This window comes from Acomys minous (genome assembly GCF_964271855.1).
Source record: "Acomys minous genome assembly, chromosome: 14".
NCBI classification, from domain to species: domain Eukaryota; kingdom Metazoa; phylum Chordata; class Mammalia; order Rodentia; family Muridae; genus Acomys; species Acomys minous.
In genome coordinates this window covers 58210517-58237826 of record NC_140496.1, presented here as the reverse complement: position 1 = coordinate 58237826, position 27310 = coordinate 58210517, and the positions used below count along the sequence as shown (strand labels likewise).

The window sequence follows — 27310 nt, the reverse complement described above, 5'->3', positions numbered from 1 at the left end:
TATATAGCCAAGGATAGCCTTGAACTTCTAATCCCCCTGCCTCTACCTCCACGGTGCTAGGATTACACATCTGCTCCATGGCGCCAGATTTATATAACACTGGGATTGGACCCAGAGTTGTGGGCATGCGAGACAAGCTCACTACCAGTAGAGCTTGATACAGTGAGGCCAATCCATAAGGCTTTCGAGCAGGGGTGGGTGTGCACGTGGGGGGGGGGTAGGGGGAGGGCATAGATTGGCTTATTTGTGGCAGCATAAGATTCATTACTATATCTCAACTTTTATTTAGACAAGGATTTATTTAGAAATGGATTCTTACAGGGGACCTGTGTTCCTACCACACTGAAGTTTCTAGAGAGGCCATTTGTTTATCTTCCCCCCCCCCCCCTGCACTCAACAAGGTCTGGCACGAAGCACTCAACTAACACTTGAAGAAAGAATGAACACACACGCCTCCAATTAGGCTAATACAGGAAGCTGTCAGGGGCCACTTACTCTGGGATGTACTTGCTACAGAGATCCAAATCCCGCTTTTAGTTCTTGGCAGGGCTTAACTCTCACAAATGACCTCACATGGCCCAAGTTCTGGATGGAGGCGGGGAGAGGTTGGAAGCACTTTCATCTTCCCTCCCTTCCTCCCTCCCTCTCTCTCTCCCTCCTATCAACATTTCTGAGGAAGTGTCCAGAGGAAAAGCTCTTCATGGTGTGCCTAGCTGTGGGCAGAAGGGAGCGAGTTATAAAAGGCTGTTGAAGATGAAGTGTGTTCATTATGATTTTGGCTCCGTTCTTCAGGCCTTGTACTTTGAGTCTGGGGCACTTACTTGGATTGATTCAAAATGCCAAACTATAATGGTTTTGAGTGTCACCAGGTCTCATCCAAATATGGGTGAGAGGCAGATGGTGGGAAATGGTGACTGCAGGATCCAGGGCAAGCAGTGCCCTCCCCCGAGAGGTAATTTAGAAGCACTGGAGCTGACAGTTGCTCAGTGCTGTTCAGAGGGCACTGTGCTGCCCTTTGGTGGCAGATTGCTCTAAATGGAGCATCCTCCTCCCACGAAGACAGTCCCTTCATGCTGAAGGCTGGGGTCTCAGGGGCAGACTAGCCCAATGCCAGATTTCTTCCTACTTCCTGTGTGCCTGCCCCATCTCCCCTTCGTCATCCTGCCATCCCAGCATCTGGACAACTTGCTGCAGACTCTCCTGGTTCTTACCACCCCTGACAAGAGAGAAAGCCAGTGTGTTAGTTACTCTTCTGTCCTTGAGATAAAACACCACAAACAAGGAAACTTATAGAAGAGAGAATTTTTTTGGGCTTTGGATTCCAGGGGGCTCAAGGCCATGATGGCAAAGCAGAGGCAACAGGCAGCAGGTAGCCAGGAGGCAGCAGGTAGCCAGGAGGCAGCAGGTAGCCGTGAGGCAGGTAGCTCAGCCGCTGAGGGCTCGCATCTTGAACTGAAAGCGCAGAGCAGAGGAAGTGAACTAGAAGCAGTGTGGATCTTTAAACTCAAAGCCTGCCACAGTGACGTACTTCCTCAGCAAGGACATACCTCCCTAAGCCTCCCCAAGACAGCACCAAAAATTGGGGACCAAGTGCTCAAATGTCCACGATGGATGGGGATATGTCCCTCAAATCGCCACAGCCAGAGTCTTTGAAGCCATCGATTGACTTTCTGTTGAGGGGAAAGCTTTAGTCATGGAAGAACATGTGAAGTCCGCTGTGTCCGTCAGTGTCCCATCTTTGGGACAGGAAACCTGAGAGAATGTCTAAGGATGAAAGATCTATTTTGTCTCCAAGTTTTGGAGTTTTGAGGCCACAGTTGGTGGGTCCATGGCTTTGGGCTGGCAGCAAGGTGGGTAAGAAGGTGTGGTACTTCAAGGAGCTTCTTGGCCTCCTGACATCCTGGTAGGAGAGAGAGAGAGAGAGAGAGAGAGAGAGAGAGAGAGAGAGAGAGAGAGGGAGGGAGGGAGGGAGGGAGGGAGGGAGGGAGGGAGGGAGAAAGAGAACCAGAATTCCAATGACATATGACCTCCCACTGACCCTTTTAAAGGTCTCATCAATTTCCAGAAGCACCAAGCTGAGCCCAAATTTTTACTACCTTGCCCTTTAGTGGACATTCCAGATCCAAACTAGAGAGCTGAGGTCTCTGTGAGGAATCAGGGAGCTTAGGAGAAGGTTGCCTGGGGGGTTCTCAGCATTCCCAGGAACATTCTAGCTAATGTCTATTGCATGTCCACTTAACAAGTGGTCTAGGTATTGTATTAAATGTTATATTACATATTGTATCATTGTATCATATTGTATAAGTTATTATCCCTGCTTAGTTGATAAGACAACAAAGGGTTGGAATAACTTATCCGCTGTTCTTAAGAGTGAGTTGAGGAGTGAGGATGTGAGCCAAGCTCTCACTGCAGTATAGCTGGTGCTCATTCACTCCTCTATAGGGATGCTCAAGGCCAGGCTTTTAGCTGGGACTCCATGGCCCCACCCTCTCTCAGCGTCATTAAAGCTGAGGACAGACAGCAGCATCCTCGGAGCCCCAAGGGAGAGTTCAAGCCCTCAGGCAGAGCAGGAGGTCTCTTCTTAGAGGTCTCAGGAAAGGGAGGGTTCACATTATGAGCCTGCAGCCAGGCAGAGCGGGTGGGGTGGAGAGGAGAGAAGATTCAAGGTGGAGAAAGCACAGCTCTGAGGATGTGGGGAAAGTAAGGAACAGGTCCCATCTAGTGGCAGTGTGCCCATTGTATGGGGGAGGGTAGGGATACATCAACACTGGTACCCTTTGATATCCCAGAGAGTCCAGCCCTGAGGTTAGTAAACTTCCTTGGGGAGGTGACAATCCTGGCTGGCTGTCATTCTCTGGGAGTCTGGACTCCTGAGGAGACTGTTTACACACTCCTGGATGGACTCCCCGTAGGGGGTTTGCCATTTCCTGACAGTGGCTGTTGCTATAAAAAGAAGTTTTCTGTCAGTAGCTATGGCTGAGCAGTCTGGCCTATTCTAACACAGCGTTGCAGGCTCTGCCTCCTTTGACCGTGTTCGCAAACATCATCAGATGAGACCTGGGAGACTAATTACAGTCCAAGTGGATCATTTGGGAGAAGACTGCAGAAAGAGGACAGAAAAGAGTTAAAAATTAAACCAGGCTTGGTGACACATGCCTATAATCCCAGCCTTTGAGGAGCGGAGGCATCTGCCACTTTGTGCCAACTCCATCCTGAACCGACAGCCTCCTATTCACCAAGAACTGTCACTCTGCATAGCATGATGCTGGCCACCCTGGCTCTCGCATGGGGAATACACTTGGCAGTTGATTCCTTCATCAGGACCCTGGAGGCTTTCTACAGAAAGTGCTTCACAAGAGGCAAAGACAGATGACACAGGCCTGTCCCTCAAAGAGATCCCAGTGCCAACCTCAAGCAAATTTTTTGGGTTCTCTCTTGATTTCAGCAAAGAGTCTCCAAACTGTAAAGTGCATCAGTAAAGCTCCAAAGGAACTTTTTTTTTTTTTTTTTTTTTTTTTTTTTTTTTTTTTGCAGCAGGAGGTTGGTCAGAATGACCTATTGAACTCATTTTTATCACGGAGAATCTATAATCTTGTAAATTCTGTAGCTTAACCTCTGAAGAAGAGAGGGCTCATGTCATTACAGTTGCCTAAGGAAAGCACAGCTGTTGTTAGTATCGGATTGCTCAGAACAGCCCCAGTTTCAAATATATCATAATTGACTATCTGGATATCACAGTTGGAAAACTACAGCGAGTGGTTGCTAGCACGTCACACATGTGGCTTTCTGCTGAATGCCCATAACATGGACCTTTGCCCATTAGCTCAGGGGACCATTTCCCAGGACCTTCGTTGTCTGTAACCCTCCCTTTTTTGCTTCTGTGGGAAGAGGCCGGGAGCCCCATTGCCCCATGTTTGTCTGCTGATGGTACCCTCCCTGCTCCCTGCCCCTGCCTGAGGATCACATGCTTTGGAATGTCTCTGTACAGCCTTGACCCTGTGACAGCTGTCAGTTTGGTTTAGTTCAGATCAGAAAAAGCTCTTGAGCACATATCTAGGCACTGTGGGTGATGTAGGAACCCAGGACACTCTTAGTCTCAATCCAGGGAAGACGGGGCACTAAACAAATGTGTGTGCGTGTGTGTAAGTCCATGAGAGAAGGCTGGGAGAAGTGAGATCCACCCAGACAGGGGCTGTTCCCAATGGCTTGGATACAGGAAGTGACGGTTGAGCGTGGAGGACAAGGAGCCAAGGGCTGAGCTACCTATGTGGCATGGTATTGGAGGAGAAGCACCCTCCTTCATGGGTACGGCTGCCGCTGAGGGCGGGGCGGGGGGGGCAGCGCAGTGAGCTGTGAGTTTCAGGAGCAGCGGTGGGAATAGCTCAGTTAAAAATTCAGGACCAGCTCCGCAGTTGAGAACGAGGGCTGAATTATACATATCTTTTCTGAGGGAAGAAGATTAAAGGAAAGGTTTTCTTTTTTGTTTTGCTTTTCTTTTTGGCTGGTGGTTGTAAGTAGGTCATCGGCAGCTTTATAGCTGCAATGGCCGGGTAGTGGGTGCAGGGGAGTGCGGGGGGGGGGCGGGGGGAGGAGAATGTATGCGTCAGGAATGTCCTAGGCTTGTTCTCCTCAAGGGATGAAAGGCCTGAGCCACCCCACCCTGTCATCTCCATGGACCTGCCTATAATAACGTATAGGGAGGTGGACGTGACTATGCCGCCCAGGCAATGCGGACACTGATCTCTCTCTTCTGTGTTTCTCTTTGGTTGCAGAGCCCACGTTCTCATCCCGCATCTGCTCCTCTGAGCTCTTACTCCACTTCCTCGTCGTCTGCCCCTTCATTGTGCTGTTGCTTCTGCTCGTCCCCCTCCTCTGCCTCTACTGGAAGGCCAGGAAGTTGTCACAGCTGAGCCTCAGTACGAAGAAAGAAAAAGCTCTCTGGGTGGACATGGAAAGCACCACTGGAAACTGGACCACACTTGGGAAGGAAGCAGGAAGGGACCTCGACGGCTGCTGAACACCAGGTGCCTGTGCTAGAGGAAGGATTGTGGAGGGATTGATTGGATTAGATTGGACTGACCAGGGTGAATGAATTCTGCTCTAGGCCTTGGCCACCTTACTCAGGGACCAGAAGGCATATATTGTTAGCCAGATCCTGTTAAGTGTTTCCTTGTATAGCACCCACCTTAGTATGTTTGCGGCCTTCAGCAGCAGACAGCATCCTTGCCCCAGCCTGCACAGACCTCGCCTCCTGGAGGTCCAGCCCTCATCTGGAAAGAGAGGAACAGCAGCTGGTGAGCCTTCCTTCCTTCCTTCCTCTCTCGGCCCTCTCCAACATCATCTATTCCCTTGGAAACATCAGCCTGGCCCAGTCACAAGGGAAACCATTTTCCTCTAGATAAGAAATGTAGGAAAAACCTGATGTCAGCAAAGCAAGAGGACTTGAGAGCATGGACTCTCCAGTCAGGATGCAACTTTTTTCTAGGCAGAAATCCAATTTTTCCCCCAATCCCTTTTACAAATGCATGCTGAAAGTGTAAGAGTAGGTGTCTTATCAATAATGGTTCTTTTGACAAAGTATAACACGTTGTGGCCTTTTTGAAGTACTTATTTGGCTTTATGCTTTCTGAATTGGGGGTGGTTTTGTTTTTGTTTTTGTTTTTTGAGAAAGGGTCTTATGATACAGCCCCGGCTAGCCTCACCCTTGGTCTCCTTGTGTATCCCTGCACTGTGGAGTCCAGGCTGTTCTCCAGCTTACAGTAGTCTTCCTTCTCCCAAGAGCAGCTTCCGGGGTGCTGGCATTAGAAGATGAACTGGCACTGAGCTGTGGTGCACACACCTTTAATCCCGGTACTCAGGAGACAGAGGCGGGGGAATCTCTGAGCTTGAGGCCAGCCTGGTCTACAGAGTGAGTCCTAGGATAATTAGGGCTACACAGAGAAACCCTGTCTTGGGAAAAAAAAAAAAAGAAGAAGAAGAGGAGGAGGAGGTGGGGGAGGAGGAAGAGGAAGAAGAGGTGGAGGAAGAGGAGAAGGAGGAAGAGGTGGAGGAAGAGGAGGAGGAAGAGGAGGAGGAAAAGGAGGAGGAGGAAGTAGAGGAAGAGGAGGAGGAAGAGGAGGAGGAGGAAGAGGAAGAGGAGGAGGAAGTAGAGGAAGAGGAGGAGGAAGTAGAGGAAGAGGAGGAGGAAGTAGAGGAAGAGGAGGAGGAAGAGAAGGAGGAAGAGGTGGAAGAAGAGGAAGAGGAGGAAGAGGAGGAGGAAGAGGAGGAGGAAGTAGAGGAAGAGGAGGAGGGAGAGGTGGAGGAGGAGGAAGAGGAGGAGGAAGAGGAGGAGGAAGAGGAGGAGGAGGAAGCACACACTGGCACGCTTGGTTTCAGTTAGTAGTCATCATTGAGGAACATCCTCCCTCCTCAGGCCACAGTGGTCCACTCAGCCTCCCAGGCCTCCCGTCTTCTCCTCACCCCACACCACACCCCACCCCCCCCCTACCGCCACAGTGCTTGGCCGATTGCCTTCTTTTCTTTGACAGCACTGGGTAGGAGGAAACAGTTTCCGTAGAACTTGGGAGAGGGAGTAATGTCCCCTATCTCACGTGTCTGCAGTAATGTCCCCTATCTCATGTTATCGGAGTTTGTGCTCAAGGGAAACAGTAGGTCAAGTCTGGTTCCCAAGTTTACTAATGTCACCCTAGAAAGTCCCAAGGGGGAGGCGTCATGGGTTGAGGCTCTCAGGAGCTGTCTCCACTGTGTCAGCCTACTCATAGCCAGATTTGAAAGTCAATCAAGTAAAGCACCTCAGATAACACATCTATTTATTGTCTGTGTGACCACCAGGGTTTCTGCAGTACTTGGTAATTTGCATTTCTAAGGAGAGCCATTTATTTTTAATTATTTTATCAGGCACACAGTCCTCTCCAAAGATAATTAGTTCCTTTGCTCCTTTGCCAGCAGATTATCGGTGGCTGTGAGAACTCCCACTGTAGACCTGCGGGTTCTTTAATCCAACTCCCCCTAAGGCCTCATTTGAAACATTCCAAATGTTTTCTTAAACACCCAACCAACACATTAACTTCTTCTCTCCCAGGTAAGGATAAGAAGAAAAGTGAAACCGAGGAGTTCTTAAAAAACAAATATGATGGCTCCCCACCCCCCCACCCCCATTTTTAGAGCCCTTTAAATTTTTATTTTTTAATTTTGCATAAGGGTAATTTGACTACATGTATGTCTGTGCACCCACTAAGGTGCGTGCAGGGCTCACTAAGGTCAGGACAGAGCATGATAAATCTTAGAACTGAAGTTACAGATAGTTGTAAGCTTCTGTGTGGGTGAGTGCTGGCAAAGGAACCTGGGACCTCTGGAAGAGCAGCCAGTGAGTGCTCTTAACCCCTGAGTCATCTCTCCAGCCCCAGGGGCCTTTATTTATTTATTTATTTTTAAAGACAGGGTTTTACTATGTAGCTATGGCTGACCTGGCAGTCACAGTGTCAACCAGGCTAACCCAGCACTCACAGAGACCTGCCTGCCTGCCTCTGAGAAGGCATGGAAGAAACCTGTCTTTGAAATGAACCCTGGCCAGAGAACCCTGGAAGACACCGCAGCAGTTCCCATCCGGTCTCTTGGAGACTTCTCCCAAGGGTGCCCCTCTGTCCTTACCTTTCAACTCAAGCGTTACTTCTTTTCTGTTGAACCCAGGACAGACCTTCTTAGACGAGACAGGACTCCAAACGTTTTCAGTCAGAGTGCAGCCAGGGAAAATATGTCCCCGCAACCCTCCCTGCTTGTCAGGCACTGTGGTAGGCTGAAGGGTGGTGACTCAAATATGTCCACCTCCATGGCCATGTTGCCTGGGCCGATCTGGGTGCTCTCTTTCACAGGCAGAATGAATGGCACATCTGATTGCCTTAGAATTACGTTGTACTATTGGTCCAACAGTCAGTTTTTAGGCAACTGAGCCCCCAAACTCTAACTTTTGAACTTCGTGTGTGTGTGTGTGTGTGTGTGTGTGTGTGTGTGTGTGTGTGTGTCTGTGTGTCTACCTATGTTGACATGAGTGTGCAGATATGTGCACCTGTGTGCACCTATGTGCGGAGGCCAGAGGTAGACCCTGGGATGTGTTCCTCAGTCGATACTCTGCCTTATTTTTGTGAAGAAGAATCTCACGGAGCCTGAGCTCACCTGCTCTGAGCTAGACTGGCTGGCCAGTGAACCACCAAGATGTGCTGGTCTTATCTCCCCCCCCCACCTCCACCCCCACAACACACATGCACACACTCATGCCAACCCAGGGCTGGGATTACAGACAAGCGTTACCATACTCCGCTCTTATGTAAGCGCTGGGGACTCAGGTCCTGATTCCTGTGCGGCTGGCGCTTTACCATGCAAGCCATCTCCACAGCTGGGCTGGGACACTTCTCTCCACAGCTGGGCTGGGACACTTCTCTCCACAGCTGGGCTGGGACACTTCTCTCCAGTTGCGCCCTTCTTTGATTTATGTTTGAACCTCGAGGAGGGCTTCCCTTGTGCTTAGTGCTTGCAAATCTCCTATTCTGTGTCCCCACCTGGCTTTATTTTCAGCTTTGTTATCAATCCTCTTTGGCAGCCAGACAAGCCTTTCTCTCAGGGATTGGCAAGCTACAGCCCAAGGGCCTGATGCAGCCTTACACCGTGCTTTAAATACAATTTACCAGGATATAGCCGTTCTCTTTCCCTTACACTCTTTGCATGGCTGCCTTTGTGAGGAAAGGACCGCAATGGGAGGTTGCTAAGGGGACCATGTGTGCTGGTTAGTTTTTATTGTCAGTTTTACACAACTCAGAGTGCCCCCGGGAAGAGTCAACCTCAATTGAGGAATTGCCTATATCAGAGTGAGCAGGACGCATGTCTATGCGGGGCGGGGTTTCTTGATTGCTAGTTGGCACAGGAGGGCCCAGCCCACTGTGGGCGGCACCATCCTTAGGCAGGTGGGCCTGGGCTGTGTAAGGAAGCTAGCTAAGCGAGCCAGAGACTGACTAGGAAGCAGTGCTCCTCCGTGGTTTCTGCTTCAGTCTCCTGTCCTGGCTTCTCTCAGCGATGGATTGTGAGTTGGATGTATCAGGCGAATAAACCCTTCCTCCCCAGGTTGCTTTTTGGTCAGAATGTCTTTATCAAAGCAACAGAAAGAAAACTGGAACACCATGAGACTTAACAAAGCCTAAAACGATTTCTTTCTGACTCTTCACAAGGACTGTTTCCCAGCTTCTGTCGCTCCTGGTGAATGTTCTGCTCACCGTAGCCATGTATTGTGTTCCTGAAACACTCGACTTGACCTATTTTTTCTACTGTTATTGCTTATTTGGTTGACTTAATAAACAGTCTTAGGCTCTCTGGACTGGTGTGTGGTCCAAGCCGCTCTGCCCTTGGGATGCTCCCAAGCAGGATGGCGGTGAGGTTGGAAAGCTTGTCACCTTGCAGGGCTCCTCGCCACTGTTCTGAGAACCTTCTCTAAGCGAGACAAGCTGACACAGAGATGAATAAGACACGCCGGCCCTTTCCTTATTTTTAGTCTTTTGAGACATGTGCGACCCTGACTGATTTATTGCTGAGGATGAACGCCATAGTGAAAAGATGCAAGCCATGCTAATTCCTCATGACTGTTCAGAATTTATCCATCATCAGAGAGTTTCTTGGCATGCTTCACAGAAGGGCTTGTTTCTGTCCTGCAAGCAAGGGACCGAGGCTCAGAGCAGTTGGGATTTATCCAGGATCAACTAGGACTATGCAGAAGAACAAGAACCAAAATATAGGTTTATAGAGATATCCTAAGCTGCTGGCTCTCAGCCTTCCTGATGCTGCGACCCCTTAATACAGTTCCTCATGCTGTGGTGACCTCCAACCATAACGTTATTCTCAATGCTACTTCATAACTGCAAATTTTCTACTGTGATGAACCGTGATGCACATATCTGAAACGTGACCCCCGTGGAAGGCCCTTTCGACCCCCAGGGGGATGACGACCCACAGGTTGAGTGAGAACTGCTGTCCTAGACTTCCTTACCACAAACGCTATGCTCAAATTCACTGCTATGGGGAGCACCCATGGGGGGCGGCATAGGGGTTCTGATGATGGTAATACCCACATCATGGGGTTCCAAATGGGTGCTTATGTAGACAAAGGAGCTTGCTTGTCTTCTGTGGTAGGGTTCATGGTGGTAGAAGCAGCTCCCGTCCATAATAGCTGAACCTAAGAAAGCAGCTTGCTCATGTCTCAGCAGCCAACTTACAAATAGATTTTTAAACCACTTCAGATCATAAGTGAATGTCATTTTTGTTTGTTTTTTGTTTTGTTTTGTTTTGGTTTTGGCTACACCTGTCCTTGCATGAAATGAAATCAGTAGTAGGAATTCAGACTTCACAGGCTTTTGTCATGGCTTGCTTACAACAGGGTCTTAGGCATCAATAATGCCCTTCAAATATACCTAAGGATTCTGCAGGTTTCGGAGGGTTCCCATGCACCCACAAAGTGAAGTATCTTCCGGTGATTCCACTATTTAGTGGACTACCATGGGCTTTATGGGGTTTGGGGTGCTGGAGCAAGAGAGATGGGCAGGCTGCACTGCACTCACTGGTGACTCTCTACCTCTGTCACATGCACAGAGAAGGCGATGAATCCAAGGTCACTGTGACTTTCTGATCTCTAATTGTTCTCCTGCTAAACTAGTTCTATGCCCTTGGCCCAATGCCTCCTTTGTAACATCTAAACACTGACCAGTCTGGAACCAGAATGGGAGATGAGCATCTTGTTCATTCCTCCACTTCCTGTCCCATGGCCTCGGGTATGTGCGCATGACCTCTTTCCCTTTGCTTCCTGCAAGGAGGTCATACAAGCCTGCTTGAGGGGGGGGGGCGCTACACCAGATAGACTCCAAGGCACTTCTGTTACATTGGCTGTTCATTTTACGGCTAATTATCTAAGTGCTATGACCACTTTAGAATGAAAGAAATACCATAAAGGAGACACTATTGGACTGAGGATTAAAAAGCAATGGCATATCTTTAAAAGAAAAGTTGAGTTGAGGTAAACAGTCTAGAGAGAGGAAACGCTCAAGAAAAATGCAATCAGTGCATAGAGTAGCTTTGTAGGCATACTTTTAAAATCTATTTTTATTTTGGTTTCTTATATCTCCTTCTCCCTTCTCTGCCTCAATCCCTTCCAGGTAGGAGAGGAAGAAGGTTACTGGGGAGAAGGGGCGTGGTTCTCTTTGGCTACTTCCCACTGTTTAGGGTTGTAGGGCTCCTTGGGGCAACACCAATCTCCATCTCAGGATATTCAGCCAGCAACAACAAATGCAGCAGTGGTCTTCTCTTCCTTCTCCGACTGCCTCCTCCATGCACTCTTCTCTCAGACATCCACCCTCTTCATCTCTGGGCTCTCCTATTTATACCCTCTCAGAGTCTGCGCAAGATGTTTTCCAGTTGACAAAAGCCACGGCCCCACAAGAGGCAGCCTCCTGCTGACAAAGATCACACACCCTCTCACGAGCCTGTTACCAGTTTGTGGATGAACTGGAGCAGCCTCCATATCCTACACGTGAGATTAAAACAAAGACATGTTTACATAACGTGACTGAGACAACTGAAGGTGTTGTTGTTGTTGTTGTTGTTGTTGTTCGTTTTCGAGACAGGGTTTCTCTGTGTAGCCTTGGCTGTCCTGGACCAGTTTTGTGGACCAGGCTGGCCTCGAACTCACAGCAATCTGCCTGCCTCTGCCTCCCGAATGCTGGGATTAAAGGCATGCACCACCATGCCCAGCTCGTAATGGAGTTTTTAAAGGAAACCAACACTTCCACAACATAGCTTTGGGTTGGTTTAAGGGCCACACTCCTGGAGACAGCTGGGAGAAGTGGATCTCAAATGTGCATAGGTACTTGAGTCCTATCGTGACTATTGGCTAGCCCCCGAGTGTGGCTTAACAAGGAAGGAGAGGCTGAGTGTTCTGGAATGGGGATTACCAGGGAAGAGTTTGGCTGAAGTTGGGCTGGGAAGGCAGCAGAGTGAAGCATGGTGTCTGGAAAACAATTTTCATTTCCCATCTGTGAATAACAGAAGTGGCATCAATTTTGTGAACGCCTTAGTAAAGAACAAAATTATCAGAAAATTTCAAGTTTTAGGTAAACCTGGGCCATGTAGCAAGACTCTGACTCAGAGACTCAAAAAACAAACATATAAACAAACAGACCAAAAAAGAAGAAGGAGGAAGAGGGGGAGGAGGAAAAGGAAAAAAAATTCTAAGTCTCACATGAAGTCACAAAGTAGCTAATATTTATTTGCTAAATCCAATGACACATCGTGGTATGTACAGAAATAGCAGACAGTTACTTTTCCTATCTCAATTGGTCTTTTATTCATCTTTTTTATTTGAGGTAGGATCCTGCTATGTAGGCCAGGCTAGCTCAGAACTATAATCTTCTTGCCTTGTCATCCTTAATGCTGGGGTTATGGGTATATGTGCCATCATACCTGCCTCTATTTATCTTTTTTTTTATTATTTTAAAACTCACTTCTGCATTTAATTTGCCTGTTAGAAATTCGAAGCTTCTACCACACCACCTCTGAACCAAGGTCACTTCTAGACCAACTACCAACGAGAGATGTTTTGTGTAAACCATTTGCTGAGACAAAAGACCACATTAGGTAAAGACTTCATTTTTGGAAGTTGACAGGCTATCATCACCCGTGCATGAAAGGCCAAAGCTATTCTTTCTGTGAGGCAGGGTGTGGGCAGTTTCTACTTTGATCTGCACATCCAGTGTAGGATCCTTAATAAATCTTCTCGCCCTGATCTCCTCTTGGTACCCTGTGCTCCAGTTATAACAAACCACCTCACTGGGTCCCAACTGTGTTTCTGGTTGTGTGTCTTTTATTGTGAAAACCTCTTTAGTTTTCTTAGATGACCCTAACTAATTCCTTGAGTTGGTCTCAGTGTTTCTGAGACCCACACTTAGTCTTAGGAGGACGTAGGAGAAAGCTGTACGGTTTGTTCTTTTGTTTGCCTGTTCTAGACTAACTGAACTTCAGGTAGAGTTGTGGTACACGACAGACTGTCGGAGTGCTCCCCTGCACACTCCTTGGTAACTGAGATTGTGAGTTGCCTCTGCTCTTTTCTTGGGTCATCTTCTTATTTGAGGCTGATGGCAGGAAGCGTTTCTATACAGCTTGATGTCACACATAGTGCTACACGAGAGACTGGAAAATGTGGAACCTGCCCTTATCACTGGTGCGGGTTTGCAACTGGCCATGGTGACTAGAGTAAGCCACCCGTCAACATGGGAGATTTTCAACTCTTTGGTTATCAGTTATAACACAGATCCCCTAGGAACACCGGTATTGGGGTTCACACTAGTCCCTAGGAACACCGGTATTGGGGTTCACACTAGTCCCAGCACACGGGAGGTGGGGGCAGGGTGATCAGGAGTTCATCAGCTGAATGACAGGTCAAGGACAGTACTTTATGAAATCCTACAAACAAACAAACAAACAAACAGAATAATCATTGGGAGTCCTGGGCAGATAGAAATATATTATGACAATGGCAGTGAGTGTCCTTTGATAACACACATAAGTGGGCATGCAATGAATCCCCAATTGAAACATGTACCATTAATAGCTCTTGGTACGATAATACTATAGAGCAAGGATCATCAACTCAGATTTAAGCAGGTAAATTAAAAGAAAAACAATTCGTCTGAGGAGAGCCCTTAGGGAGTAATGCAGACAGAGGTATTTGGAGCATGCATTTCTATTTAGAGGCACTCAGACCCAAGGTAATGTATTAGATAATTGTGCAAGGAATTCGAAGGCTTAAGAGGATGGGTTCAATCCTTGGACTCCTGCATCTCATCCCGAAGCCATCAACAGATACCGTAACTCCGCCATTAAAACAGCATCTCAAGGCTATGACTACAGCCACAGATCAGAAGGCTACATGCCCAGCCATTTTGCTATTTCACTCTTCAAAAGTACGTCTGTCACACATTGCAAGTGAATTCGTGTCTAACACGTGGGGTAGAAAGCTTGAGTGCATGGCTGGGATGTAAAGCAGCATTGCTACTGTGAACCAGCAGTAAGTCACTTCCTTTCTTTCTTTTCTTTATCGTATTTGCATTATCTTACTGCGAAAATAGAAACGGAATTACCATATAATTCAGTAACCCTGCTGCTGAGGTTTATACCAAATTATTAAAGCAAAGACAAGAAGAGACTTTGTATACCCAGTGTTCATAGCAGCAGCGTGCACAATAGCCAACACTCTAAGGCAACCCTATGCCCATGGATATATGAATAAATTAGCAGAATATTATATATATATAATTAGTCATCCTTTAAAAAAGGAAGGGCATTATTGCACATACTACAACATGTATGAGCCTTGGAGACACTCTTAGGAAACATCCCAATCATAAATGGGTAAGTGGTGTATGATTCTCTTGTGAGAAGTGCCTGGAGAAATTGAATTTATGGAGACAAAATAGAATGTTTTCTAGGGCTAAGTGATTGGACAATAGGAGACATTTGTTTAATTCATTAGAGGCCATTGATTTGGGAAGATGAAAAACTCACCGGAGCTGAATGGCGGCAGTTGCACAGCAATGTGCTTGAACTGGATACCACAGAAACCTGTAGTACTTACGTGGAAAAATAGGAAATTGTACGTAGAGTTTTAGCACGTTGAAAAGTGTGGTGGGGAGGCTGAGAGACTGCTCCATCGGTAAAGGCTTTGCTGGGAAAAGCTTGAAGATGTGAGGTTTGGCCTCAGAACCCACATAAACAAACAAACAAACAAACAAAAGCCTGGTGTGGTGGCATGTGCCTATAATCCCAGAACTGGGGAGGCAGACACAGGTGGATCCCTGGCCCTCACTAACCAGCCTGTGGAGCTGAGTCAGTGTGCTTCCAAGCCAATGAGAGACCCTGTCCCAAAAATCAAGTGGACAGCTCCTACGAAAGACATCTGAGCTTGACCTCTGACTGCTACCTGTATGTAAACACACACACACACACACACACACACACACACACACACACACACACACACAGTTGGAAAGTGTAAGATAATACACCAATTTCCTCCCCATAATTATCCTGTTCCTCTGGGGTCATATCCCTAAAGAGTGTATCTCCTTCCTCATGCAGTAACTTTGAGAACAAAAAAAGACACAAATGCTATAATGTATATATTATTTAGGAAATCATTGTTTAGCCAGGTGTCAAGGTACAAGGTTATAATTTTAGCTCTTGGGAGACAGTAGCAGGAGGGCCATGAGTGTGAGGCCGGTCTTAGCTACTTAGTGAAAGCCTGTTTCAAAGAAAGAAAAAAGCAAGCATCATAGTATGTGCCTCTATTTCCAGACTCAGGAGGTAGAGGCATGGACACTGCAAGTTTGAGGCCAGCGAAGACGATATGGAGATCATGATTAGACCTTGTCTCCAAAACAAAACATAAAAACACTTTGACTATGCTCTATAGACTTTAATGATACATCAAATCACAATCAACTGTGATCTAATCACAATTTACTACTGTGCGGGTTTTATTAAGAAATGCAAAACTGGTTTACCATACAAATTCAATCTATGTAAATCACTGTGTTAACAGAACAGAGAGAAAATCCCTCATCATCTCAGTAGGTGCAAGGAAAGAATTTAATAGTTTTTAGTGCTCGAGTCCAATACGTTTCTCAGAAAACAGACAACAGAGGGAAATTTTCTCAAGTTGACTAGAGCTGTATCTCTTGAATATTGACTGGAAGGTCTTGTAATGCAATACTGTAACAGTTCCCCAGACCTTAACACTGTTGACGCAGTGTTAGAGGCACCATTCTGACTTTAAAACCCATCACACAGGCCCCAATGCCTGGCAAAGTGGGAACAAAGACCTAGTCCACAGTTCCAAGAAAGTCCTGAGTAAATAGTCCCTTGATGTTCTAACCTTGTTTCTCACTTCTGTAGTTCTGTTCGTGCCAGCTGAAGCATGCCAACCAGGACGCAGTTCTTGTGTACAGAAGACAAAGGGCTGTAATTCTTGGGCTGCATGGTTTGGGCAGGTTTCCCGCGCAGCCACTGGCCAGCAATAAAGACTTTTGTCTTTAAGAGTGTCTGTTTGATTGTTTCTGTTGGGCTTACCTCACAATACAACAGAACAAAGAAATAAAAGACAAAAAGATGGAAACACAAACTAAACTGTCTTTATTTTCAGGTGACTTGATTACATTTGCAGGAAACCCAAATCAGGTACTAGATCAACTTAAAAAAAAATGAACTGTAGTTTGATCTCAAATAATTTAGAAATAATATTTATAATAGAATGAAGCATCAAATGCTTTGGAATAAAATTTTTTAAATATGTGGAAAGATTCTACATTTAAAACTATAAGACATTGCTGGGCTGGAAAAGACCTATTATAGAGAGTCTATTTTCATAGTTAAAAGGCTCAGTATCATTAGCATGCCAATTATCTTTGAGTTGATCTACTGATGGAACACAGATGTTAACAATGCAGGGATGGGGCAAATTTGCTCCCTAGTGAATACGTGGCAGTACAGGGAAACATTTTTGGGGTCACATATTGGGGAAGTGCTAGTGAATACGGCACTAGGTATTTCCTGAACATCCTGAAATGTATAGAACAGCCTCCCCCTCCATAGCAAATACTTGTCAAGTCCAAACTTCATCAGTGTCACACTTCACAGAATTCTGACTGAAATCCCAGCTATTCGTAAGTATCAACATGCTCATTCTTGTACTAAATAAAAATACAAGTTATTTGGGTTTAAAATAAAGAGTTGAAAGAATTACATGATCAGATTCTAGAAAATTCTGTAAAACAATAATTAAGACCATCTAAAGTATGTCTACATATAAACAAAGAACCCAATAGAGCAGAATTGGAGACCAGAAATAAATCTATACATATACACTTACCTAATTTCTATTACTGGTGCTACTTTACTGAGGATAGAATACTTCTTTTAGTGAATTATGCTTGAGTAGGTAAAAGAGAAACTATGAAAAACACATATTTAATAAGCATCCTGTGGTAGTGACTGTGTGGCAAGGTTATACTAAGAGCCAGGCAGTGGAAGTTGCTGACAGAGTCCCCTCTCTTAGCACAGAGGGAGGTGGAGTGAACATTCACTTCAGTGAGCAGCTATCATGGCCTTAGAAGGATTGGCTCTCTATGCAGCATTGGGAAGAAGACGCCATCAGTCAGAGAAACAGAAACAACAGCATCTGAGCAGAGATGTAAGAGGAATTTAGTGTTGGGAATTGTCTCACACACTTATGGAGGCAGTGAAGTCTCTAGTACGATGTTTGTGGGCTAGAGAGCCGGTGAAGCTAACGGTGTGATTTAATCAGAACCCAGAGGCCTGAGAAACTTGGGGAGCTGAGGGGCTGATTCCTGCACTGAGGCCTAAGGCCTGAGCACTGAAGGGCAAAGCCATGTAGGCCTTACAGCCCCAAGGATCGAAAGCTCTGGTGTTCAAGGGCAGGAGTTGGACATCCTGCCTCAAGAAGAGGCGACCTGCCCTTCCTCAGGCTTTCCTTCTCTTTGAGCTGGTAACAGTTTGTAGCTACCAACCTGGAGGCTGATCTCTTTACTTAATTAATTTTTTTAGATTTATTTTGTCTTATGTGCGTTAAATGTTTTGCCTGCATGTATTTATGTGCACCCCAGGTGCGCATGGTGACCACTGAGGTGTCAGATCCCCTGGAACTGGAGTTACAGATGGTTGGGAGCCACCACGTGAATACTGGGAATTGAACCTGGGCCCTGTGCAGGAGCAACAGGTGCTCTTAATCCCTGAGCCAATGCTCTCGTCCATGGGGCTGATCTTTACATGGCTTTACTTACTCATTGCGTGTGGCAGCATCCCTCCCCTGCCCAGACTTACCCAGGAACAATATTTTATTAGTTATCTGGGCATTCTTTAGCCCAATCAAGCTGACACATACAACTGCCCATTACAACTATAAGACAGGGAAACACAGTTCTGTCTTCTGGTCCCTAAGCACTGCTCCTCTATCACAGTACACAGAGACTCTACCCTCTCGTGAACAGAGAGACGTGGGTAACAAGAGGACCATGCAACACCAGCAATGATAGGTCCTAGGACCCTGTAAGTGCCAGCCAGCTCTTAAGAGAAAGACAGATATGACTTAGAAAAGCAAGGGAGCCCTTTGCACTCAGCCCTGACTTCCACACAGTTTCCTTCAGCCCAACACATGTTGAATGCATGGCCACTCTGTGCTGCCTTACAAGGCAGTTTGCACAGACACAGGAGAGCACGCTTTGTGATGGTCTCCTGTCACTGAAGGCAGAGGCTACAACTTCCCAAGGTTGTCTTTAGGGAGTCTTTGCATTGTTTACTGGCCTGGCTGGCAGCAACTAGTTGGACCACCCTGCTGGCTACAGAAAGTTGAGGGTTCTTTAGTGGTCACTGCTCAGGATATGGCCTGCTGGATAAACGGGTGCTCATATCAGCATGGCCCACGTTCCCTTACGCAGGGCTCAAATGCCTTCTAAGTCCTAATGCTGACAAACAGCAACTGTGTGCATAGAGAATAGCTCCACTGGGGCAAAAGGTGGCATGGAGCTGCGGGCATCTGTAGCTGTAGGGTTCGGCTTCCAATGTGAGTTCCAGAGTGGGCTGGCCACTCTGCCCAGCATCCCGTCCTAGCGATAGGTGCATTCACGTATACCTGTGGTGTTTGAGTGACGAAAGGCATCCAGCCATGCACAAACTAAGCATCGCTCGCCACCATGCTTCCTGAGGGTCACCTGCCCTGTCCCGTCGTTTGTCCTTCCCCACAGGAAACAACAAGAGAAGCAAGCTTCAATATGACAGGCTGACGCTACTAAATACGACTTTTTCTCACCAATAGCTTTGACGTTTTGCCCCCTTTAGATTCACAAAGTGAGGCTAATGCCTTGGCAGGGACCTGGCAGGGCTCAGCCCAAGGCCGAAATGAGATGGAGCAGAAGGAGTTGGCATTCGTACCTTTAGGCACTGTTCTCATTGCTGGCCAGGCCCCGTTTTAATCCTTTCTACTTTTGAAAAGGAGACCCTAGCTACCTGTGTTTCAATTACTGGCATTCTACTGGAGAGATCAAGATGTGGGGGGTTTGAACAGAGTCATAGACTCAGTCACGAAACAGGAATGCCTGCCCTTTTCTCAGCCATCGAGGCGAATGGAGGGAAGATTTCCGGAAAGGACCTGCCTACCAGGGCAAGGGGACTGATGGGACATTTGGATAGTGTGGTCTGGGCACTTTTCAGTTAAATGAAAAGCCAGCATGATTTAGTCCAGGTGTTCAAGGCAAAGATATAGAAATACATGGAAAATAATAAGACACGGAGCCACTGGAGTGTTCTATCCTGGGATACATTATACCTGTATTAATTAGCTAATTCAATTTACATGTAGATTTGAGTGCAAATGGCACGTTTGGAAAACATTGTATGTGGAAATATATGCTGTGGTAGACAGCAAACAATTAGCTTGGGGATTGTATTGGCGTGCTTGGGTCCAGAGCAAAACACCAGACGCAGGTGACTGACGAGACAGAAATTTATTTTCTCACAGTTCTCAAGGCTGAATTCCAGATCAAGATGCTGATCCACTGTCAGCTGAGGGTTCTTTCTGGCCTGGAGATAATCCGCCTTCCTCCTCAGTGGACAACGGCCCCCCTCAGATACATGCACACTTGTGGATGTGAGAGAACAGCAGCCTTGGTGTTGGGCTCTGCCTCCCATCATGTTGGGTGCATATGCCAGAGCAGTGGGTCCGCAAGCCTTCCGGGATTCTGGCATCTCTCTGTGGGATAACTGGTATTACAGATGTGTGCTACTGCAGCAGTCTTTGCCTAGGTTCTGGGGATCCAAATTCGGGCCCTCACACTTGCAAGGTCAGTGCTTTACCCACTGAGCTATCGCCCAAGCCCTACTGCATCTTCTGGCAAGGGCATTCATAATCGTCCCAGGGCCTTTAGAACCTCATCTAAATCTAGCTGCCCCCCCAAACACCATCTCTAAGTATCAGTGTATTGGCTTCAGTGTTTGAAATGTGGGGACCATAAGACCGTAGCAGAATTGTCAGGATAATCAACGAGCCGTTTGTCTTGTATTTACCCTACGTGAATGTTCTTCAAGTCTGATAACAGTTTCCATGGAGGTAAGCTATTTAAGTGCTATAGGCTTGATGTGTTTTATTGTATACGTACACACACACACACACACACACACACACACACACACACACACGCAGCGTGTACAACCTAAAAGCAAAATCAGTCAAATGAAGTGAGCACAATTTCCCCACCTGCCACTTAGCTATGCTCCAGCTCTTCCATGAGAAATAAGCAATTACTGAAGTGGCAGGAATGGTGTCATCATGGAAATGTTTAGGGACGCAGAGGCATTGCTTAAGGATGCATGCAAAGCTCTGGGGTAGGGCCAGAGAAAGCCGGGATGTGGGCACTCCCACCACAGCCAGCCAGCAATGCTGCCTTCACCTGCCCTGCACGGAAGAAAACGTGTGTGAATGAGGGAAGAGGCACAGGCAGTAGCTCCTAAGGGTGAGAAAGCAGAAACAGCAGGTGGCAGCCCACAGAGGGAAGAACCAGTTCCGCTGCCCCCTCGTGGGCTTCCTGATTCCTACCCAGGAGCGTGGGAGAGAAGACCACAAGCTTTTAGGAACAAGTCCCTTAGCTAGCCCGAGAGGCAGAGGGAGCAAGTGCCACAGAGCTCAGGCGGCCTTCCTGCCTCGCTGGCACAGCAGGCAGTGTCTGTTGTGTACAGACAGGAACAAGACTGTTGGCTTCCAGTTATAATGAGGCGATGTCAGTCTGGGAAACAGGGTGAGGAAGTATTACTGAGGAAGTGATGAGTAGGGCGAGCCGCACTGTGTGCGTCAGCCGGGCTTCTGCACTGCGGTCCACAAGGAGGTGGCCTTAGAGCTCATCAAAAGAGCTGACCTTTCTCACTGAGCTCACGCAGCAAATCCCCTACTTGGAGTCTTCCAAATGCATATAAACCTTGAGAGAAGAGCAAAACGGGGCAGACAGGGTCAGGAAGAGGGAGCGCCAGATGTTGTGAGGCAAATCAGCGAGGCAGGAGGTGATGTGGCTGAACGAATCACCAGGCTAGTGTAAGGCAAGAGCTTTGTCCTGAAGAACCACATCCCTCAGTGACCTTGGCCTTCTTCCTGTGCCACTCACCAAGAAAAAGACACACCAGATTAGCCTCACTTCTCATTTTCTGCTAGGCTTTGAATTCAGACCAGTAAAGGGTCAACCCTTGGGCAGCATCCATGAATGACGGCAACGGAACGAACACTGTGTCACTCCATTCTTGACTGAATAACCATGACGTCATGTTTACCTGGAGGGACGCTCTGTCTGGCTCAGCGTTTTTTATAGGCAGCACTGCCGAAGACAAAAGAGGGCAGGTAGGGCTTGTCACACGTTCAGTCGGGAGTAGCACTAGTAAGTCAGGCCTGAGACATAAGAGCCAAAGAGATCTGGACCAGCTAGAAGGATGGGTCATACTAACAAGATGAAATTCAGAATCCAGGCTAAGTTCAAGCAAATTAGATATATTTGTATTTCTTGAGTCCATGTGTGAAAAATGAAAGCTATGGTCTTGACTGATCGTATTCTCGATATAAATCACTAGCATGGTGTATTTGCCATAAAGAGAGAGGGGAGGAGGAGTCACATAATAAACTGGTGAGAGCCAGGAGATAACCATCCCACAGTACTCCCAGTGGAGATGCCGGAAGTGAAGCAAATATTCCTTGAAAAGCATTACTGAGGGGGAGAGGACTGAAGCAGTTGGAACGGTTTCTCTGGAGGGAAAAAAAATGCACCTGATATGTGATGAAGATGAAATGGCCGTATTGGAATATTTTACAGCGATACTAGAAAAGACTTGATGTCCCCCCACGTAACTTCAAATGACAGGTGGACATTGCAGGTGGAGTGGTTTCTTCTCAGTAGGCACGAGTATTCACTGATGTATGATAATAAATAGACAACTGGTTGTGATCAGGAGTTTTGGTGCCACATCCATTAGGGATGCCGTGGAAGCGACAAGGGAGCACACCAGTGATGCTAAGGTTCCTGCCACTCTGGTTTCCTGCATCCATGGGACAGGGTTCCACTGAATTTTTATGGCCCTGTATTTAGAAAGAGTGCTAAACAAAACAAGGCTCCGATCTTGGCACGTCCGTGTAGCTGATGGAAGAGATGGACAATGGACTGGCAAGCGGACAACTATGTGGCTAGTGCTATGTGGAGAGCAAGTGGGACTCTGGCAGAGAGAACAGCAAGGAAGGGGCACACAGGGCAGGGGTGGCTGAGCTGTGTTTGCCTGAGGCCTCATGGGTGAGAGGCTGGGCCTTCTACAGAATTGGGAAAGCAGCGAGGACTGGTGGGTAAACGAGCAGGGGTAAAGGAAAGCCTGGCCCTGGGAGGGATTGAAGGCCGACAGGGTAGGCGTGTGGTCAGCACGTGGCAGGACTGGAGTCAGGTGGAGGAGAAGGAGACTGGGCCAGATCCTAAGAACCCAGGGGAGATTTCTATCATTCTCCAGTTTAATAGAGAGGCACTGGGGGAGTTTTGATCAGAGAAATAGCAGAATCAATCACGCTTTCAAAAGGTTGGTATTTCTTGAAGAATATTTTTTTGTTTTTGAATAATGTATTTGTATTCTTTGAAAACTTTTTATATTTATATGATGTGTACCGACCACATCCACCTCCCTCCAACTTCTCCTACCCCCACCTCACCTCCCTTCCAATTTCATGTCTTCTTTTTAAATGTGGTTACTAATACCCCGGAGGCCAGCTTGTTCTGCCTATATGCACATGGGCATGAGGTCATCCACTGGCCTTGTTCTCAGCGGACGGTGACGCCCCACAGTTGCCAGCCCCTGCCGACAGCTCCTCTGACGGGATCAGCCCAGTCAGCTCCCTGCCCGCAGCTATGTTAGAGCTGACATGTATACGTGTTGCACAGGTGACCAGCTGTTGTGAATTAACGCATACAACAGCCATGGCCGCCTTTCATAGATCTCCTCCCTATTTGTTGCCTGTTCCTTGAAGTTCCCTAAACCTGGGCATATAACCAAGGGACTTATATCCTATACTGCAGAGATAACTACATAGTCACGTTCCTTGAGGCCCAAGTCACGATGGGCAGGCAACTGAACCAGTGGTGACACACATCAATTCACAAATGGACAAGAAAAATATAGTACATATACATAACGGAGTATTACTCTGCTGTAAATAAAATGAAATCATGAAATTTGCAGGTAAATTTGTGGAACTGGAAAAATTATAGTGAATGAGGCTACCCTAGCACAGAAAGACATGTTGCATGTTATCATGCTCATGTGTAGATTCTAGGGTTTTTGTTTTGTTTTGTTTTGTTTTCTGAGACAGGGTTTCTCTGTGTAGCCTTGGCTGTCCTGGACTCACTTTGTAGACCAGGCTGGTCTCGAACTCACAGAGATCCGCCTGCCTCAGCCTCCCGAGTGCTGGGATTAAAGGTGTGCGCCACCAAGCCCGGCTGGATTCTAGCTTTAAATCCTTTGTTTTGTATGTTTAGCCTGGAGTACATGTGGAAGCCAGGACACTAGAAAAGGCCCCTGGGTGGGGGTGGGGGTGGGTTTGAACACCTTAAGGGAGGAGGTATAGTAAAATACAGTAAAATGATAACAGAGGAGGGGAAGTGTTCCGCACAGAGGAGGGCAGGGGTAGGGAAAGGAGGTACTGGCAGAAAGGTTAACCAAAATGAACAGTGCGTGACAAGCTATATGGAAATTTATGATCTTCCAACCCAAGAAACAATTTCCATTGCTCTTGGTGGCTCACCATACCTATCCAGTAAGACCCTAGTGCTGAAGATAATGCTCCCTTTGGATGCCGGACATAGAGAAACATCTCGAAATGACCAGGAAATGTTTTCCCTGCTGGTTAGCTTACAGCAGTGTCAGAAAGTGCAGGCAACGCAGGCTGCTGGGAAAGAAAACATCAGTGGTTTTTGCCCAGCGCTACACCCGGTGTGCTACAATACCAACCTGCCTGGAAACGTGTGCACACTGCTGAAGTAGGGTAGCATAACTATGTGGGGACCAGGCAACTGCTCTCTGGCCCGATATGAGGCCTGATCCATAGGGAAGACCTCATGTATGGCTGGCAAACCTGAACAAAGGCCATGGCTAGGGGAAATCATGTGCCGTGGGGGGGGGGGGCTACTGCTGGTAAATATTTCTGTTTATACCCATAGGCTTGTGCTGTTCTCAACTTCGCTCAGAGAAGCTGCTTCTTCTTCTTCTTCTTCTTCTTCTTCTTCTTCTTCTTCTTCTTCTTCTTCTTCGTAGTGGTTAATGCAGAGACTCATAACTGGTCAGAGTGCTGAGTATAAATCACACTGAGAGCTCAGCTGTGGGAACCATTTAGCTGCATCTCGCCTTGAAATACAGCAGCGCAGTGCGGAGACTGCTCTATTCCAGCTCCCAGGTGAAGCCGCGAAGGAGCTGCGGGGCAGCCATCACCAGATGTGTGCAGCTTGTCTCAGCCACTAAAAGCCCAGTGTCTGGAGAGGCTCAGAGGTAGTGAGTCTTCAGACCCTGGGGAACACATTCCTTCTCAACAGGAGAACTTAGCCTGTGGCCTTGGGGCAACTGTGTACATGGCCACAGAAGCTTTCTCATCCTGGTTATCTCTGTGTGTGGCATGGCGAGGGCCTCAGGGAAGCAGTGAGGCGTGTTCCTGCTTGTTAGGAACACTGGAAATTAGAATCAGGAATAAAGTTAGAATTAAGCAAAGCAAAACAAAGCAAAAAAAAAAAACCCAACCAACCAAACAAAAACCAACAACAACAACAAACTAGAATGGAGATGAGAAAGAAGGAGAAAGGACTTGGTTTAAAGTTACGAAACTAGATACTGGGCTGGAGAGATGGCTCAGTGGTTAAGAGCCCAACCTGCTCTCCCGGAGGTCCTGAGTTCAATTCCCAGCAACCATATGGTGGCTCACAGACATCTATAATGTGACAATAAATAAAATAAGTAAATCTTAAAAAAAAAAAAAAGATACTAGATATCGATAAGAGGGTGGGAGGAAATAAAAAGCACCAAAGAAGAAAGGATTAATTACAGGACTGGGTTAAATAGCCAGGCTGAGAAGTCAGCATATATAAAGGATTATGAGAGAGACACAGGCATGTTATCCCAAGGCAGGGTAATGAGATTACACGGGACTGAAAATCGGCAGTGGGCACCCCAAATCCTGCCGTTTTACATGTGCATAGTTTCCATTCTGGTATGCTTTGTCGTATCTCCCTGTGCACTGGCTTTTAATGGCGCTACTGGATTTTTAAAATCATAACAGCAACACATGCTAGTTGTAGAGAGTAGAACAGCAAAGATCTGCCAACCCAGCTTCCCAGAGGGACAGAAATACAGCCATGTAACACAGAGCTTTACAGGTTTATAGTTCGATGTCTCAGGACATTGCCACGACTACAGTCAGAGCACATAAGCAATGATACCTACAATTAAACAAATTGTTATTGTCTCTCTCTGATGTCCCTGGGTTATGGACACTTTTACTTTGGTTTTGGTTTCACTTTCATACAAGCTTTTAATGGAAAAAGCCTGTTCAAGACAGTTTTAAACAGGGGAAAGATGTGTCCCCAAAGGCACGTGAGGAGTTTTTAGGGAAATCAATAGTTATTAGGGAAATACAAATGAAAAGAAAAGTGAGATACCGTTTTATGCCTGTTAGAATGACACTAGTTAAAAAGTGCAGATAATACCAAGTGCTGGCGAGGATGTGGTGAGCAGGGGAGCCTCGTGTATTGGTGGGAAAATAACTTGGTGCAGCCAGCTTGAGAAGCAGTTTTGCCCTTTGTTAAGAAGTTAACTCAGCCGGGCATGGTGGCGCACGCCTTTAATCCCAGCACTCGGGAGGCAGAGGCAGGCGGATTGTTGTGAGTTCGAGGCCAGCCTGGTGTACAAAGTGAGTCCAGGACAGCCAAGGCTACACAGAGAAACCCTGTCTCGAAAAAAACAAAAACAAACAAACAAACAAAGAAGTTAACTCACAGGGGCTGGAGAGATGGCTCCGAGGTTACGAGCACTAACTGCTCCTCCAGAGGTCCTGAGTTCAATTCCCAGCAACCACATGGTGGCTCACAACCATCTATAATGTGATCTGGTGCCCTCTTCTGGCCTGCAGTTATACTGGCAGGCAGAGCACTGTATAATAATTAATTAATTAATTAAGAAGCTAATTCACCGTTTGACCCAGCTTCACTCACAATTATCCACTGGAGAAGAGGGAGAGCAGCAGCCCACATGGAGACTTGCATGTCCACGTTTGTAGCAACATTATTCCCACCGACCCCAAAGGGACCACCATCCTCAGGCCTGTCAAATGAATACAAAGGAATGTTATTCCTCAGTAAACAGGAGTGGAACGCTTAAACACCAGGCAGCATGGGTGGACCTCAAAGGCATCACGTAAGAGCACCGCCTGCCCACTCCATGACTCCATTTATATAAGATGTTCAGAAGGTTAAAACGTAGAGGTAGAGACCACTAGGTTGGTAGCTTTTTCCAGATGATAATAATGGTGCAAAACTGTGGGGAGGGAACTCGAAGAGGGCACAGATAGTGAAACTCCTGTCACGTATGCACGAGGGCTTGGGTTTGGGTCCCCAGCACCCAGAGAAGCCAGGCCTGGCTGTGCATGGAGACAGGCGCATCCCTGGAGCTTGGTGGACAGCCAATGTAACCTAGGGTACAATTCAGATGCGGTGAGAAACCCTACCTCAAAAGCCAAGGTGGAGATCAGCAGTGGAAGGTGTCTGATGTCAGTCTCTGGCCTCTACACACATGCACATGTGCACATACACATTATACTGTACACAAAAAATACTCTAAAACCAGTTGGCAATGCAACTCTACACATTAAAAGGCACTACAACGAATTATATACAAGTAGGAGGGACTGCTTTGGGCATCTCTTGGCATCATATTTTAAGAACAGCTAAATTTGGAATCTAATACTGCAAAATTTTGGTACTACAATTGCACCTGTCAAACTGAATGACAGTTCAAATTATAAACAGATTTTTGCCCACCGTATCATCTTGGCTGTCCATTTGTCAAAGGAGAAGTTTTAAACTCGCATGTATCCGGAAGGCTCCAGACAAAATGAACCTGAGCTGTATAGATTTGTGAGCAAAATCAAAGAGGCAGAAGT

At 46.9% G+C, this 27310-nt stretch overlaps 1 protein-coding gene across 2 annotated transcripts in view; it reads left to right on the top strand.

Annotated features, from left to right (window-relative positions):
- The window catches only part of CD101 (CD101 molecule), a 49143-nt gene extending 33021 nt beyond the window's left edge, over positions 1–16122 (top strand). Inside the window, exons 9-10 of one of the 2 annotated variants that reach the window (XM_084757196.1) lie at positions 4773–5024; positions 15982–16122. In XM_084757196.1, coding sequence (XP_084613322.1) covers positions 4773–5017 — 245 coding nt within the window. In that variant the 3' untranslated portion in view covers positions 5018–5024; positions 15982–16122. Of the gene's footprint in view, positions 1–4772; positions 5584–15981 lie in introns of those variants that run through there. The other variant, XM_084757195.1, reaches the window with a different exon arrangement.
- Positions 16123–27310: the final 11188 nt, after the last annotated feature.